The sequence below is a fragment of the Tinamus guttatus genome, unplaced genomic scaffold (genome assembly GCF_059628265.1).
Source record: "Tinamus guttatus ecotype Peru unplaced genomic scaffold, ASM5962826v1 Tinamus_guttatus_pri_ptg000240l, whole genome shotgun sequence".
NCBI classification, from domain to species: Eukaryota; Metazoa; Chordata; class Aves; order Tinamiformes; family Tinamidae; genus Tinamus; species Tinamus guttatus.
In genome coordinates this window covers 15559592-15575963 of record NW_028288774.1, presented here as the reverse complement: position 1 = coordinate 15575963, position 16372 = coordinate 15559592, and the positions used below count along the sequence as shown (strand labels likewise).

General features: G+C 37.7%; 1 protein-coding gene across 1 annotated transcript in view; it reads right to left on the bottom strand.

Moving 5' to 3' along the window:
• Positions 1-16372, bottom strand: part of INSC (INSC spindle orientation adaptor protein) — a 79567-nt gene that overhangs the window by 15881 nt on the left and 47314 nt on the right. Inside the window, exon 7 of the mRNA XM_010225545.2 lies at positions 1274-1445. Coding sequence (XP_010223847.1) covers positions 1274-1445 — 172 coding nt within the window. The remainder of the gene's footprint in view (positions 1-1273; positions 1446-16372) is intronic.

The window sequence follows — 16372 nt, the reverse complement described above, 5'->3', positions numbered from 1 at the left end:
CTTTTAGTTCCTTGCACAAATGTATTTTAACTCAGATCTGAATTACCTAGGAGATGGATTTCAGCATGCTTTAAAAATTAAACATATTACGGTAATTCAATTCCTGAGTTATAAATATTATAAAGAAACCAGTGTCATATTACTGAAAGGGCTTTCCCAAAGTTACACACATTCCATTTTTAGCATGTACATTTCTTGGGCAGAATGCATGTTACTAAAAAGCATGTGCAGCTTGGACAGTGACAGTTGGGGAAATGCTCCATTTGCTAATCTTTCTTGGAGGAACTGTTCAGATTGTCCCTTGAAGCAGACTAGGTGCGCTGTAATGACTGGTACATAACAACAGAAGAAGAACAGGTCAGGTCAAATGCCTCTAGCAGTTTACTGGCAGCAAAACCAATCTCAGCATGAGTTAATTCCACCCACTGGATTCAGGACAGGACTGTAAATATTTGTGCTTGTCACTCTGGCCACTGGAAATAAAAGTGTTTCCTTGACTGCAGCCCTAGCTACGTTGGACATATCTAAGGCTGCCTGAGCACATCTCAGATAATGAATTTGGCAGTCACTGCAGCAGCGCACTCTTGCTCTAGCTACAAGAACACAAACATGCATGAAAATTGAGCTGCTTTAGTTTAAGTGTAGGCACCGGGCTCAGCAGAGACACATGCAGGTAAAATGCATTGATCTGCTGCACACAAGAAATCAAATCAGACTGACAAGCTACTTTCTGACATGGAAGGAAACTTTCGGGGTTATACCTGCTCAGAAAGAATACTTTTGTGATAGCTTCTGATTTGTGAGAGGGATAGAGTACAGTGCTAGAAATAAGGTATCAATCTCTGTGTCAAGAAATATAATCTTATGTTTTCTTAAATATTCTCACTGAGACAAGTTATGGAAAAGCTTGCCCCATTGCACCATGGGTCAGAAGCCTGGGAAGAAACCCAGAGTCTTTTCCTTGCGTTAGTGCACACAGCTTATGCTATACTTTTCTTCAGGGTCAGGAGGATATTTTGTTGAGTCCTGTCTCTGACGCTGAAGTTAGAATTCTACATGGAGATTATTTTGACAAATGTGCATAAGCTCTATTCAAATTTGGACTAGAGTAAAAAACATACAGTTGCAGAATACCTCAATTCTGCATGTTGAATATTTGAGTTCCTTTATCTGGAGTAGATAGGGTAAATGTTCTTTTCAGAATATTGCTAATGAAAGTCCTGCCTCAACCTATCATCCTAGTCAAGACTCAGAAATCCCATAAAGAACTTACTGACAAGCGCTGTTACGATTTCCTCCATATTTTCCAGGAAGCTGCTGAGATGCTGAGTGAACGTGAGATGTGGGGATGTGATCTGTGCAACAACTGCTGCCGCTTCTGCACGAGTGGCTTCAGAGTGGCTGCTATCAGTAAGAATGTCAGCCAAGCACAGGATGCCATCAACCTGCAGCAAACCAAGAGGTAAAAGTTAGGCTGCACGAAATACTCTTGCAATCAAAGCAAGGTTCACTCTTTTCTCTGCTTGGCTGGGTAGCTTATTTACAAAAATTGGACAAAACTTGATGGCATTTCTAACATAAGAACTTCAACTTAGTAAATAAAAATGAGTTCAATGTTGATTAGCTCAACACCATCCATTCAAATTAAAGCTGTGTCTACATATTTCTTATTTATTTAAAAAATTAACAGAAAAAATAGGTAAAATTTATGTAGGTTTGTGCTGTTAGACTGACTGAGGTCTTCTGCATTCACTCCTTTCACAACCTGGACAAGCACATCACGCCTTGCTCTGGATTACAGTAAACACAACAAAAGGCTGCAACAGGGTTTTAGTCAGTGCGATAGCTTAAATTGCAGAAAAGTGACATCTGTTAACAACCACAATCAGCAAATGAGGGTTCTCAGTGGATAAGGACATGAATCTGTCAACTTTAAAGTTAACAGAACTGTATTTCTTCCACTGTTTACACATTCCTGAACAATTCATCATATTGCCAAGAAGGTAGGTAGATGTGCTTAACGGGGACAGGAACAGCATGAAAATGCAGGTAATAAATTAACAATGTGTTTATGTCCAGTTCACATAAATTTACTAACATCTTCATATGGATGAAGCTAATATAATTGTGGGGACAGACTTTGACTCACCACTTTACAAATTATAAAGAGCTTTTACAAACTGCACTGAGTAGCTTTTTAAAAAAATGATCCTTTTTCCTTATTTGAAATCCTGAAAAGATGTGGGATCAATTACCCTATTGGTAGTTAGACATTTTATAGGTACAAAGACAAGTTATGCAGGCTTACCACTAAAACACATTTTAACAGGCAGGTAAGAAGCCAGCTCATTTGTCTTATAGACTTATACGGCCTTTAAGTCAGTTTAAATTGTTTTCTCTGTTTAAAGTTTCCGTAGGGGGATGCATTTTTTTTTCCAAAAAAAAAAAAAAAAAAAAAAAAGTAGTTCTCTTATTCACGTATTTGTAATTTATTACCAGAGAATGCTGAGTTATCTTAATTAGATATTCTGCAATAGGCACTAGATAAATTGTTTGATTAGCACTGGCAGTTATTGTATTTTACAAGAAAAGCCCTCAGATTGAGAAGTGCAAAAATCACCCTTGGGAAGATAATTCACTGGGATGCACATTTCAGTAGGCAACAGACTAAACTACTGGAACCCTAATAACACGAAACAATACAAAGGGAATTATATTGCTGTTTTTCCTGCAGATTACAAATGGGATTTAGTACAGAAGCCAAACACTGACAAGAAGAAGAAGAAGAAATTTTCAACATTAAACTTTTTTTTTGACCAGCTTTCAACATTAATTTACCCCTAGCAAAATATTTCCTCCTAGTTATGGCAGAAATCTACAGCTCGAAACAGCAGATTCACATAACTCATTTGGGCTCAAGGTATATTAATAGACCTCACTGTCAAGATTTAATATATGTCCTCACAGGCTGATTTAGTAGCCAGAGTGTGCTAGACACTATCATATGCAAAAATACCCAGTTTGTCACCTTTAAACCTTGCTAGATCACACCTTGTCTGAGGCCCACAGGATACTAATAACAACAGTCAGCATAGCAACTTAAATATTTTCCAAGGCATTAGCAAAATATTTCAAGACAAACTTGTTCATAGATCTGGTAATAGGATATATCACTCTTCAGCGGCAAAGTAGTTGCTGTAAATTCATTTGGCCAACTCTTATTCAGTGACTTATGCAGAGTGACTTCAGGGTAGTGTTTCATGCTATTTCAGAACTAGTAATGGCCTACGAAAGACAAGTACTTGCACTTGGTTAGATTTTTCCATCACCAGATTGTGATGGGTCCAAATTATGTAAATTTACACTGTAAAACACAAGCTACTAACAATGTAAAGGTTGTCCTCAGCTTTTAAATGACCTTTTTTATTTGCTAAGGAACTGGTTTGGAAATGGGGAGTCACTGATTTATTGGCAGTAGGTAGATATTTCTGTTTATCATAAATGTAAAAATTCATGTTTCTAAATGCCATGAAAGCCAGCACTAGTTTCAGTCCAGTCCCCATTCCTGTTCAGATAAATATTCAGAATATCCTGTTCAGATATTCCTGTTTAAAATACAAACAGCCTAAAACTTGTTCTATACTCCTTTGGCTCCCATCTTAAATACAGAAAATAATTCTGTTCCAGCAGGCCACCCCCTTTATAAGTGTCCAGCAATAAATCTTAAAATGACAGGAGAACAATCTAATAAAAGCACTTTAACATCCAAAAAGAAATTGCTGCTCAAAGCATTTTTATAATTAGCTTTCACACTGAAAGGAACTTTGGATGGCTGCCCTGTTTTCTGTTTAATTTTGGTGAAGTAATCAGCTAAATGTCAAATCTGTTCATCACCTTGGCAATACGAAAGAACCAGTTAGCAGGATAATGCAAACAAATGAATTCCATGAATGCAACAAGATGCTGTGGAGACCCTGCATTTGAGGAATGGCATTCAGTAAATGCTTGATCATTAATATTTCAGTATCGATAACTGGAAGAATGCCAGCTTACCTTCTTAGGAGCACAGCCCTGTTTGTTATATAAACTTAACGTGACAAAATAAAGACACAACAAGACTACTGTGTAGATCAAGTCTTTTGGAAGGATATTATTTCTTTTATTTGTGACAGAAATTAATCAGTTCTAGGGCAGCCCTCTTCTTTTTTCAGTAAATCTGTCCCTTCATAAACATTAAATAAACCAAGGCTTCTGTTAAAGCAATTTAACCTGCTGCCACTGAACTCCAGCAGTTATTAATAAAGCAACCAATACAGAACTTGTGATGAACTGCATTAACGACTTTCTAATTTTAAATATCACATACAATGAACATTTTAACTCATTGCTTTCCACCAAGCAGTTTAAGTTAGGCTTTCCAGATTTTGGAATCAAGACTTTTCTTTCTTTCCTTTCCCTTTTTTTTTTTTTTTTTTAATAATTGCTGTTTTCACCCATATAAAATGCTGCTGAGGGCCTTTCCTCATGGAAAGGGAATGGCCTCCTCCCACATTCCTGCTTATCCTCTCTTAACTCTCAAATAATCTGCAGATACGGAGAAACTTTCTCAATGGTTTCTTCACATGCTCTGGTTAGACCTCTCATGTCACCTTCCTGAGACAGGAAAGCCCAGCTGGCTATTAGCTGATTTTCCCACTACCAAATCCATGGATAACACTGTCAGCCTTCAGATGGATGCTGCTGGTGAGCAGCACTAGCAGGTTACAAAACAGATTTGTTTATATCACATGTGCTATGAATTAATAGTTCTATGTTAAAGCCAGAACAGGGCTGTGGGTGAGGAGATGAACACGGATACTTGAACAATTAAAGAGTACTGAATTCAGTACCAAGGCAGAACAGACGGAAACGGCATAGCTCAATACCAACCCAAACACACTAAAACTGCAGGAAGAAGGCAAGGAGGAAGAGAAGAAGAAAGCAAAAAAAAAAAAAAAAAAAAAAAAAAATCAGAAAATGCTGCAGTCTCTGATTCTACAGTCTCTCAATACAACATAGTTCACTCCCCAGGTCACTGCATGGAACATGAGCTGACATCACTCTTCTGTGACTCCATTTAAAATGGCACCCAGCAGTATACATATACCTTTATTCTTGGTGATGTTCTAATCATTAAATCAATTTCTTATCATCAAGGCTCAGAGATACACCATATCAAGTTTTAGACTTACTCTGAAGAAAACAGCCTACTTTTTAATGGAATTTTTACATTAGGTAAAGGAAGTTAAGGACAAAAAGGAGTGCACTTTGCACACAATGCTTTTTCGTATTTCAGTAGACACTGCCAAGTGCTCTGCAGATAAAAACCCTTTGTGGCACTAAGAACTGTGCTGATTTATACCAGCTGAAGATTTGGTCAGCTATTTTTGAAGTGAGATGATACATTAATAGATTGATGCCATTAAAATATCCAAAAATATTATCCCAAGTAATCAAAGCTACTGCAGTAATTCCATGGCAGCAGTATTGACCAGTGAACAAAATTGCAATGATTTTTATAGCTACAGCTATAACAACGGCCACAGGACCTAATATGTAAGCCATTCTTTCATATTCTACAGAATGGTATGGGGCCAAATAAAGGTTGAATTAACTCAGTAACTTTATAACCACTGGCAATCATCATTGCTTTGTATTTAAACTGAGTGGGTGCTTTGGTTCACAGCAACTTGGACCAAAGCTTCACTCTTAAACTTCCCTCCTTCAGAACGTGATTGTGCTAAAGAAGATATATTTGACTTAGCTATTGAGAGGCAATGTTAAAGAAGGTCTGGTGCATATAGGGAATATTGTTACTTGGCAAGGATCCTTTTAGAGGATCCCTTCTAAAAGAAGAGACTGTTAACTGTACAGTTAACTGTATCAGATTGAAGGATGCATTGAAAATGGCGGTATCCAAGCATCAACCTTGCAGCTATGCTGCAGGAAGAAATAAACTCCAGAGCAAGATGAAACAAGAAGTTCCTTAGTTTGAACAGACTAGAAATGAAAAGGATAAATAATATATAAACCTTTTCTCCCTAGGAAACGTGGGGAAGGCAGTCACCCCACAGTGCCTGTCCTTTGGCACTCATATTTGGTCTAAGCTTGTTGCAGATAAACAGTCCAATTGTTCATCAAACACATATTAGAGAATAAGGTATTTTAGAGAAAGAAAAGGATGGGGAAAAACCATAATTAAGACTGACATCCAAACTTCTTCCTTTTTTTCCCTTCAAGTATAAGGCGAATAGCTGGTTTTGATGTGAAGGAGAACACAATCTTTTAAAGTATTACATCTGTGGAGCCTGGTAAAAGAAACAAGGACTACACTGCTACTGGCCAAACAACTCACATCTGCTCAATCCCAACCTTGTACCGCTCAGAACTACCCTCTATGAATATACACAAATGCCCCAAGGATACATCTATCTTTCTGGGTATCCCATGCCTCCAGTTTTATAGGGTTATCACTGAGTGGCCATACAGGAAGGAGGACAAGAAATTGCAATGCATCTCTCTCACATTTATGCAAAATTCATCTAAAGTACCAGCACCTTCTGCTCAACCTATGTTGGTATTAATTGTTTTCTAGAATTAGCACATGTCTGTAAAACAAAAGAAATCTACAGAGAACAGCTGAGTACAGTAACAAAAAAAAAAAAAAAAAAAACTACCATTGCCACCAAAAACAAACAAAAAACACAAAGAAAATAGAAAATCACTGCTCTTTGCAGTCAGCATTAGTTACATTCTCATTTTATTTCCCTGACAGCCAAAAGACAACAGTGACAACAGTGTTATCTGTAATCTCAGGAACCTGTAAGAATAGAGCAGAACTATTTATGTTTATATACGATTTAATTAGAAATGAAATTCTTCAAGTTAAGCGACACATGACAGAAGCCAAAAGTTTTGCTGATTCTTTTGCCCTACTTTAAGAGGGCTGGACATACTGGCTCATTTTTAGGTTGCGGAAGTCCATTCCTATTTGTAGAGATCTGTTGATATCTGCATTACAAATCCCAGAAAGGATCGGCTTGTTTCTTTTAAATAATGCATAGGACTTATACTTTGGAGTCTGAATTCCATTTCAATGAAGCTACACATATACAAAAAGAATTGAGCAACAAGATGAGAGGAACTGTCATGTACTATATAATAATGCTGAACAAGATACTGGGACCTGAAGTCTGAATTAGGGATACATTAGTGGTTTTCACACAGCCCTCATTTTTTTTTTTGCCTTGGGCCATCACAGTCTGAGAAGAGGAAAAAAAAAGGAAAAAAAAAAACACTCCTATAAACAAACAGGGGCTCCAGGGTTATGCATAGCAGGACACTACTGGAAATGAGATGTGCTCGCTGAGAAAACATGTTCCCATCACCTAGTTTTAAATAAATAATGTCACAGACACTTCACTGCATGAGGGCATATTTTCAAACACCTGGTGGCTGGTGCTATCTTTCAATACGGTTTATTACTTTGTATCTTTTTTGTGTGCAACATCATGGATTATATTTTCAGGAAGTGTCTGTTAGAGCACCTCTTCATGAGGGAAAACAAACAAAAAAAAAATCACATGGAGGCCACATTTGTAGAGAACCCTCTTCATCATTTAGAATAATGAGAAAGTGCCCCTACCTGAAATGAGCAGCGCACAGGCCACAGCCAGAAAAGGAGTCATTATCAGCTAATCTAGCTCTGCACAGCATCTGTCTTCCCTCAGCAAAAACATCCCACAATGTTCTTGCCAGGAGTCCAGATGTGTCCAGATTAGTATTATAAAAACTTAACATGCTATACTGGAGACGTTATAAAAGTGGTGGTTATTATTACTGTGACTTCATATACAACTTTGCGCATCTTAAAAGGTTCTTGCACGGGTCAGTAGAACACTGCACCGGGGAGTTAGAAATAAGTGTAAATCTGCCCTTTGCTCGGAGTATGGCAAAGAAAGTGCCACAGCAGAAATGAAAGCACAGGGTTACATTAAAATAGGTAGAGGGATGGCGGGCAATTGAAATAGCACACGGGCAATTGAAAATGCCCATGCCTTTTATTTTTTTTGAACAGTTACGTTAGATACTAAAGTCTGCAAATGCATCCACAAACAGACTTTGGGAAACCATTTTCAAGAAAAATTAATGAAAAAATCCATGCAAGCCTGATTTTTTTGTAATAAATTCAGGGGAATAAAAAAGTATTTCCTAAATGTTTCTTGCATTCTGCATTTCAAGAGCTTAATTAGTTCAGTCTAAAAATATGTTTTAAAAAAATGCAAGGAAGGCCTCTACAGTTTTTGAATCATATGTACACTTAAGTAAGTCCACCAAAACAATAGAGCACTTAACTAATAAAATTTACTAAATATATAGAGGAGCTTGTTTAAAATTAGAATTTTTAATGTCTAAAATACACATAATTGCCAAAAAAGCACTCAATGCTTTACCAGTGCTCTTTTTAGAGTTTCATTGTTTTTCTTAAAAAAAGCACTATGAGGCACCAAGTATTAATAAGATTGTTTGCCACTTTTATTGTTTCACAATGGCTGTGGAATTATCTTAGTAAATTAATTTAAAGACCAAACCTTGTATGTGCCAGACATCCATTGGCAGGGAAATCTTGCAGCTAAGTTATAAAGCTTTAAGATAATCATTTACAGTGGAAACAGTACTATTATTAATTTGCTTAATAAGACTCTCCACATTGTAATAACAACAAAGGAAATGGCTAGCTCTATTCTAGCAACAATTTCAAAAAGTAAAAAAGTTTTCATCTGGCAAAAACTGATGAAACTTGACTGGCTTCATCAGCAACAAGCTATTTGGTCTTAACATTATTCTCCCTCTCCAATGAGTAATTCCTTGGGTCTCCTATAAACTTTGATTTATTTGTATAACTGCAGTGGCAATAAAATAATTTTGTAATTACTTTATGCATAAGAAATTCAAGTTTAAGGTCAGCTGTTTGCATGCAATCTTTATAAGCAGTCAGGGGTCTGATATGAGCCATCAGAAAAAAAGACTTCAGAGCCTTTCTCATACTGAGCATACTGGTGAGGAAAGTTGCAAGTGCTACTCCAACTCTGTCATCCAATCACTGCCTGAGCATCTCTAAATTATGTGCCAGTTTGCTCATTCTTAGAATAATGCTCACAATGGTGTTAGAACGAATCTAATAACTAGCATGTACTAAATACTACAGTTCACCAGTAATAACTGAGCTTCAGTTCAAATAAGACAGCAAAAATTCTAGTTCCATCCTGCTTCAGATCTGTAAAGACCAAATCTGGGATAGATTAGCTGCAGCTCTCCAGAGACCAGGATTCTCTGGTACCACGAGAAGCTCTCAGGATGAGGATATACTCACTTCTGTTTTACAGAGAAGCACAGAAAACAGGAAGAGGCATCTAGAGGAGATACGAGATAGGTGTAATAACTGAAAAACAGGGATACAAACATGTAATACTAATCAGAGTTACTGTCTCCTTGCATTCAAGAAATTTAAGTTTAGATCAAAGTATACTAAACTACCAGCACAAGTTCAAATCCTATTAAAGACTGGGGTGCCTGGATGAAAGAAGATGTTATTTTGAAGGATGGTGCCTTGTTAGACAGCAGAACAACTGGTACAGGAGTGAAATGGTGGCTCACTGGATTCTCTGCTGAAACTTACTTGCAGTGCAGATTACCTCTCCAGCAGGGCTAATAAATAGTACAAGCCTCCTTTTCTTAGGAATGAACTCAAGAACGTATCAGATTGTGAACAAAATTTTTAAAATATTATTTTTACAATTCAGCTATACCCCTGGTGAAGGACAAAAGGAAAAAATATTTGTGAAAATGTTTCTATTTCCACTGGGGTTGGCAGCCCTTTCAGTCACCTCTCCACACAGCTGTGATCTTCATGAGGCAGCAGGTGGAAGTAGATCCCTGGTCACATCCCCTTGCTCCTGGGAGAAGCATTGCAACAAGGCTGAGCAAGCACTGCCAAGGACAGGTGGGACTGCTAGGGGAAACCCAGCAGTATTTGTTATATCAATTCCACCTTGTTTTTTTTTATTATTATTTATTTTATTTTATTTTTTTTACCAGAGCATATTCAGTATCTTTTTAAAATATGCTCTTTAATATAATCGGATGTCTAAAGAAGACCGTAAGTGGTACAAAACAAGCTACACAAAACCACCAACAACAAAAAGCTTGCACATCTTATTATGTTTTATCACTAGGAGGAGCTTCCAAACAAAGTAAAGTCAAGGCCAATGTCTCCTGCACATTTTCTTTCAATCTCTCTCTCTCCAGGATAAAAGATGCTATGGTTGTATGTCCTTCAAAACTTTGTGTTGATCCAAGTCTCTGTCATGCTAAGAACCACGTAAGACTCACGCTTTCTCCTTTTCCATGACCAAAAATCATGCACTTCAGGCACATTAATCGTTTAATGAACAGAAACCTATTTTTTCCCAATGAATTTCGGAGTAGACAAAACTTTTTGGACAAGACGAAGACCTAGTTGAGCTAAAAAAATATTCCATACATCTTATTGTCCAAAATTTCACTTAACAACTTCCTCCAGAGCTGTTTGTCTCATAGCAACTTCTATAAAATTCTGTTAACTAACCCAACTATGTTGTCTTCAAAATAGATTTACAGAGGGAAAAGTGGGAAAGACACTATCTTACCAAACATTAAAGTGCAATCATGGTCCTTTTCAGAATGGATGGCCATAAACCATTCTTTTGGGAAAGGGGAAAAAAGGCCTAACCAGTCATCTTTTAATAAGCTTAAGCAACTGATATTTTTAAATTCAATTTTAAATCTTAATCCATTTTACCAAAAAGGTCTTTGATTGTTACACCCTTTCCATTTAGTTTCCTGCACTTATGCAATAACCCTTACTAGTATAGGCTTATCCTGCCTGGCTTTTTTCAGGATTAGAAGTCACCACTCTTAACTCGTTTTCAAAACTAAGAGAGAAAGCGAAAGAAAGAGAAAAAAAGTGTCATCTCTATGTAAAATTACTTCACTTCCCAATAGCAGCCTCAGCAGCTGCCATAGTTTGTCCTCTTTTTTTTCTCTCTCTCCTTGTGATAAAAATCAATTGTAATTACACGAAAATTACATGGTATGTCTCAATTATTTCCTCTTTCTTCGGGTTCAAGTCTTCCTCTAACTAATCGGATCCATTCTAATGCGCTCTCCAATGCTGTGGGTGTCTTACCTTTTCCATACGACATTTGGTTCAGTTTGATTAACTTGCACTAGAGAGAAAACCTTCTTTAAAAAAAAAAAAAAGTGGTAAGACTGAAAGAAATTGCAATGAAAACGAGTTATTTCATGTTCAAAGGAGCTTGAAGCTTCATTGCAGTGAAGGCAGAGGTACTGAAGGGGAACAGCACACAGAATTTTACTCAGAGTAGCTGCTTTGACATCACTTGCAATACAATTTAGATGGCGAAGTCAGTATGCTAAAGGTGTAGTGTGTGCTTCCCACCTTAGCCTGCAGCGGCAGCACATGGGGATGGGGAATCCAAACACTTCCAGCTCCCTGGGGCACAGTTCTTCAAAATCCTCTTCTGGGCAAGGAGAATACAATTTGCTACAGCCTTCAAATATATGCAAGAAATTCCTCTAACAAGAGCAGGAAGTGAGGAGACATACAGCTTCATCTGTATTTCCCAGGTGGCATCATCTACCTTGCAACCCAGTTCTCCTTACAGGATACAGGATGAGATGGGAGGAATCTTAATAGTCACAAAAAAAAGAGTATTTTTGGATTTTATCTTAAAATGTTTGTGTCCAGAACAAATTGAATGTCTAGCTCTAAAAATAAATCCTAGATCTATTCAAAAGTCTCTGACTTGCCTTCCCTTTCATTATAATACTTTTTTCACTTTAGAGGGTAGTGTAACATAATGGTTGGATTGGCCGTGAGGTCCCTGTCACACTTTTGAGGTAACTTTTTATTCTCCAGTGATTTATTTTGCTCTCACACCCTGTGCTATAAAATAAAGATAAAATCTACTTACCTACCTCCACATAATGCTTGGATAAATGCCACTGTATTGATGCTACCTATAATCATTAAAATAAGCAGCCATTTCTCCAGAAATTATGAGTGTATGTCTTACATTGAGTGGTAACGTAAGATACAGAAAGTTCCAGTGATTTAATGGGATCACTTGCAAAATAAAGTACTGTAACAGGAGAATATGTACTTAATAAGCAGCCTCTTCTGCCTCTAATGCCTCTTGCTCCTTAATACTCACTGTATGTCCAACACGTCATCCATAAATTGCTCCAGCTTGTCATCCTTTCTTTCCTAAACTCATTTTGACTGCAAAGTAGCACCTACTTGTACATGCTTTCCTACATCCACCTTCTTGTACATTTAAATAAGGTCAGCATGCCCCAAAAGCTAAGACAACCAGCATTTGGAAGGAAATGTAAAAAATAAATGGAAAAAATAAAAGCATGTTTGTGCTAGACTACTAAAAGAAATAAATTTTCTACTCAAATTTTCACTCACGGCACCATCCTCCTCCTCAATCAAGTTTTCCTGATATTATTAGACAATGTGAAGGCAGGCAACCTGGAAATTAAATTTGAGCTCCACAGCATCAAGCACACAGACATTATTGCAATTCATTCAGTTTTCTTTGGTACTAAGAGACAGGTACTGGTAAATCCCTATTCACTTCCACTATTCAGAACACAAAACTCTTGAGAAGATCTAATACTTTACATTAGCCTCACTTTGCCCTGGAGCAACTTGCTGGCCCACCTAGAAAAACTGGCATTCCCTGCACATCCCTAGAGACTTGGTTCCTATAAAACTGACTAGGCAGCAGTAGGCAAATTACTTTTGCATTCTATAGTCTTCTTTACAGGAAGCAAAATGATTTTTCATTAAGGACACAGACCAACAATACTAGATTTTCTCCTGGTAAAATAAACTAGAATAGACCTAAAATACTTTAAGTTTATGGTTTGCTTTAGGGAGACAAAGGGACTTTTATTTCACATTCAGTGAAGTCATTCAGAGTCTGTTCTGAATAAATAGATAAATGCCCAGACAGCCTAGACTTCTCAGAGGAAAAGACAGGTTGACAAATAAGACAGGAGTGCTTGGTTTAGGAGAAGACTGTGCTCAACTTTGGTTCTCACAGACCTTCCCAAATCAGCAACTGCAGGGCTAAGCTCTCAGCAAATTTGAGCAAAAGTCTTAACAAGCAGCTAGCAGCAGAAGCCTTGCTGTAATTTCAGGCTCCACTGGGTGCCACTGTTGTATAATATAATGTGTACCACATGAGTCAACAAATTGGGAGAAACTTTTCACATGCATTTTGTACCCCTGGAGTTTTAAAACTAGTTGGAGAGTTATCACTCACTTCTTGTGACTTAAAATTCCACAAGATAATTGTTTAAGAGACAGAAACACATGGAAGATTTATCTTCTCCTAGAGCACTCCAGGCAGAAGACTCAATCCCAGACTTAGGCAGACCCTCTCCCAGTCTGGTACTGGATAGGCCTTCCAGCCCCGAGTGGAACTGCTCCTCCATATTGACTGATGCTCAGCTTACCATCTAGTTTGAGACATCTCCTCTAACCTTGGAAGAGATCATTACTATCCCGTCTGCTAATAAGCTTCAATGTAAGCTTAAATATCACAATAGTAAAATCTTGCTACAGGCGACTATCAACACTCATTTTACCAACATTCTCAAACTGTGCAAAATACAGAAAATACAGAATCAGCCTACCTTTGAATTTAAGGGCAACTAAGTATTAGTTTTATGGAATTAATGAAATTTATGAATTTATTTATGAATTTATGAATCTATCCATTCAGATAGAAATTAATTAAATTTCTATCTGATGGATACCCCTGACTTGCTAGATACCAAGTTTCAGGTCAGTCAAGTTGGAATCCAAGAATACTGAGCTAATATTCTGAGTAACTTTTGAAAATCCTGGCCAGAAGATGTAGTCACCTTAAGCAAAACAAGTTGTCTAACTCAGAAAGTCCCTGTTCTTCGCGGTATTATCTTCATTTTTATGGTATTTCTTTCTTTCGGGTCTTTGATAAATAAATAGCAAGATTAAGTTTTCTGTCTTACCAAACGGGAGATTTTGAGAGCTTACCTTAAGCATAAGAATTCTCACAAGTAACAAAAGGCTGTTATCAGGTGAAGTCACATTATCCTTCCCTATCGTAATCATTTGTCAAACTATTCATTAAATTGAACTGATATACCCACAATTGTTTCCAGTTTCTGAAAACACAGAGAGCAAAGCCTAAATGAAGTCTATTTTTTTTACAACTTTTCATCTTTTATCTCATTTTTCTCAATAAAATGACTCACCCTTATCTGGTAAACAAATATTGGCATTGGTAAATACTGAAATTCTTATAGCTATTGATCTTTGAAAGGATCTCACCTTTCTTCTAGCAGAAATCCAAAATATTTGAAATTCTGCCATATTCTGACACAGATTTTCCTATAAGCAGAAGCATGTATGACTGTCAACACTGCCTGTACAATCCCAGAGATAGGGGGGAAAAAAAGGAAAAGAAAAGAAAAAAAAGTTTAAGAATTTGTCTGCAGATACAAGCTACTCTAAGGCAAACAAGCTATAGCAGGAAGAGAGAAAGGTAGGAACTATGCAGCAAACAGGGAAATCAGAGGCAAAACCAACAAGGAAAAATACACTCTATCTTAACCTGATTTTCAACTTGCATCTGAATTGATCTTCCTGCATCTCTGTGGCTCTTTGTGGCTAAGGAGGAGCATGAAATGATTTGTTAAGGTAAATGGCTCAGTTCAAGAAATATCCCTGATAGGAAATAAAAGTATTTTCAAAAGAAAATTGAGATATGACTAGCAAGTCACATTATTGCAACACCTCTGCTAAGGCTTTCAGCACACAGGTCGTTGTTCATCAGAAATGGCAAACTGTGCAGGAATGACTATCACCTACGTATTTGCTCCCTTTACGTCTGTTTATTAAATCATATTAAAAACAGCAACAGGGTAAAACAACTATTTACCTGCTACTTAAATTGATATGTGGCTGTTAGACGCATATGTGGACGCAAAGGGAACGTCACAGATGGGAAGAAGATAGGGTTTACAGATCAATCTGCGTTTTTATAAAACTGAAAAATCCCTCTCCTTCCATTAACAGCTGATCTGAGATGTTTTATTTTAATGAAGCAAGAAAAAGGCTCAGTCCTGCCTTCAGGAATCTGGAACATGCATATTCTTTTCTATCTCACCAAGGGCTAGAGAAACTGCCCAGTCACAGACACCTGTAATACTCTCCAAATTCTGCCTTCAGAGTTCTTTAGAGCAGTGGTCTGGCTACCCGAGAATCAGAGCAGTACAGCGCTGCTGCCACCTGTTTTACTTGTTAGGGATTCCTTCTCCATTTTTTCTGCTTTATTCCCTCATCTTATTTCATAAACCCTTTATAATTAATTAGGGATAGTTAGGGATAATTTGGGACTCTGGTGAGAAATCAAAAAATATGTAAGGTGTTCTGTTTTCACCTAGACATTACAGACTGCAGTAAAAGCCAGTATAGATGAAGATTTGTAAGCAACAGACTAATGATTACTCTTACCCAGAGGGCCCATCACGTGCAGAACTTTCCTGGCCATACTTGCACCTCTTCATGTGACAAGTCGTCTGGTTGACACAGGATGTCACTTAACCTCATAAACACCCAGCTCCCCACTGCCCTCTGTCAGATCAAGATTGACCCCTAAGCCACCCACCCTTCTCAAGAAAGAGCCTCTTGGAGAGTGAAAGTTTACACGAAAGATGCATATTTCCCTGTTAAAAACATACGCATAAAGAGGTGGGATGAAAGGCTATAAAGTCCTAAAGGACAGACATAAAGCTTTTGGTTAGCATCTTGACCACTCAGTTGCAAGAACCGAAGTCTAGGGACTAGCAAAACCATTAAGACATTTCTGCTCTACAAAAGTACCTGTTCACAGCCTCCAAGGTTAACAAGTAGGTAATGCCCCAACTCTGCCTTCTAGAGGTGCCCTATCCTGCCTTTGGGGAAACCAAGAAAGAGCAAGGCGGGAAGGAACCTTTCCCACACCTTCTTTGGTGTGGGAAAGAACAAAGTGAGAAGATGAGCTCTTACAACCTGGAATGACTTCTGCCTTCCTACTTCCACCTGCTGGTCCCATGGGGATCCCTCATACTGATATCCTTCTCAGGACAATTTTCTATTGGAAGACTGCAAGCTGGTAGATTTAAACAAAAACACCTACACACAGCAAGCCAACACGCTGTCTTCAGCACTCTG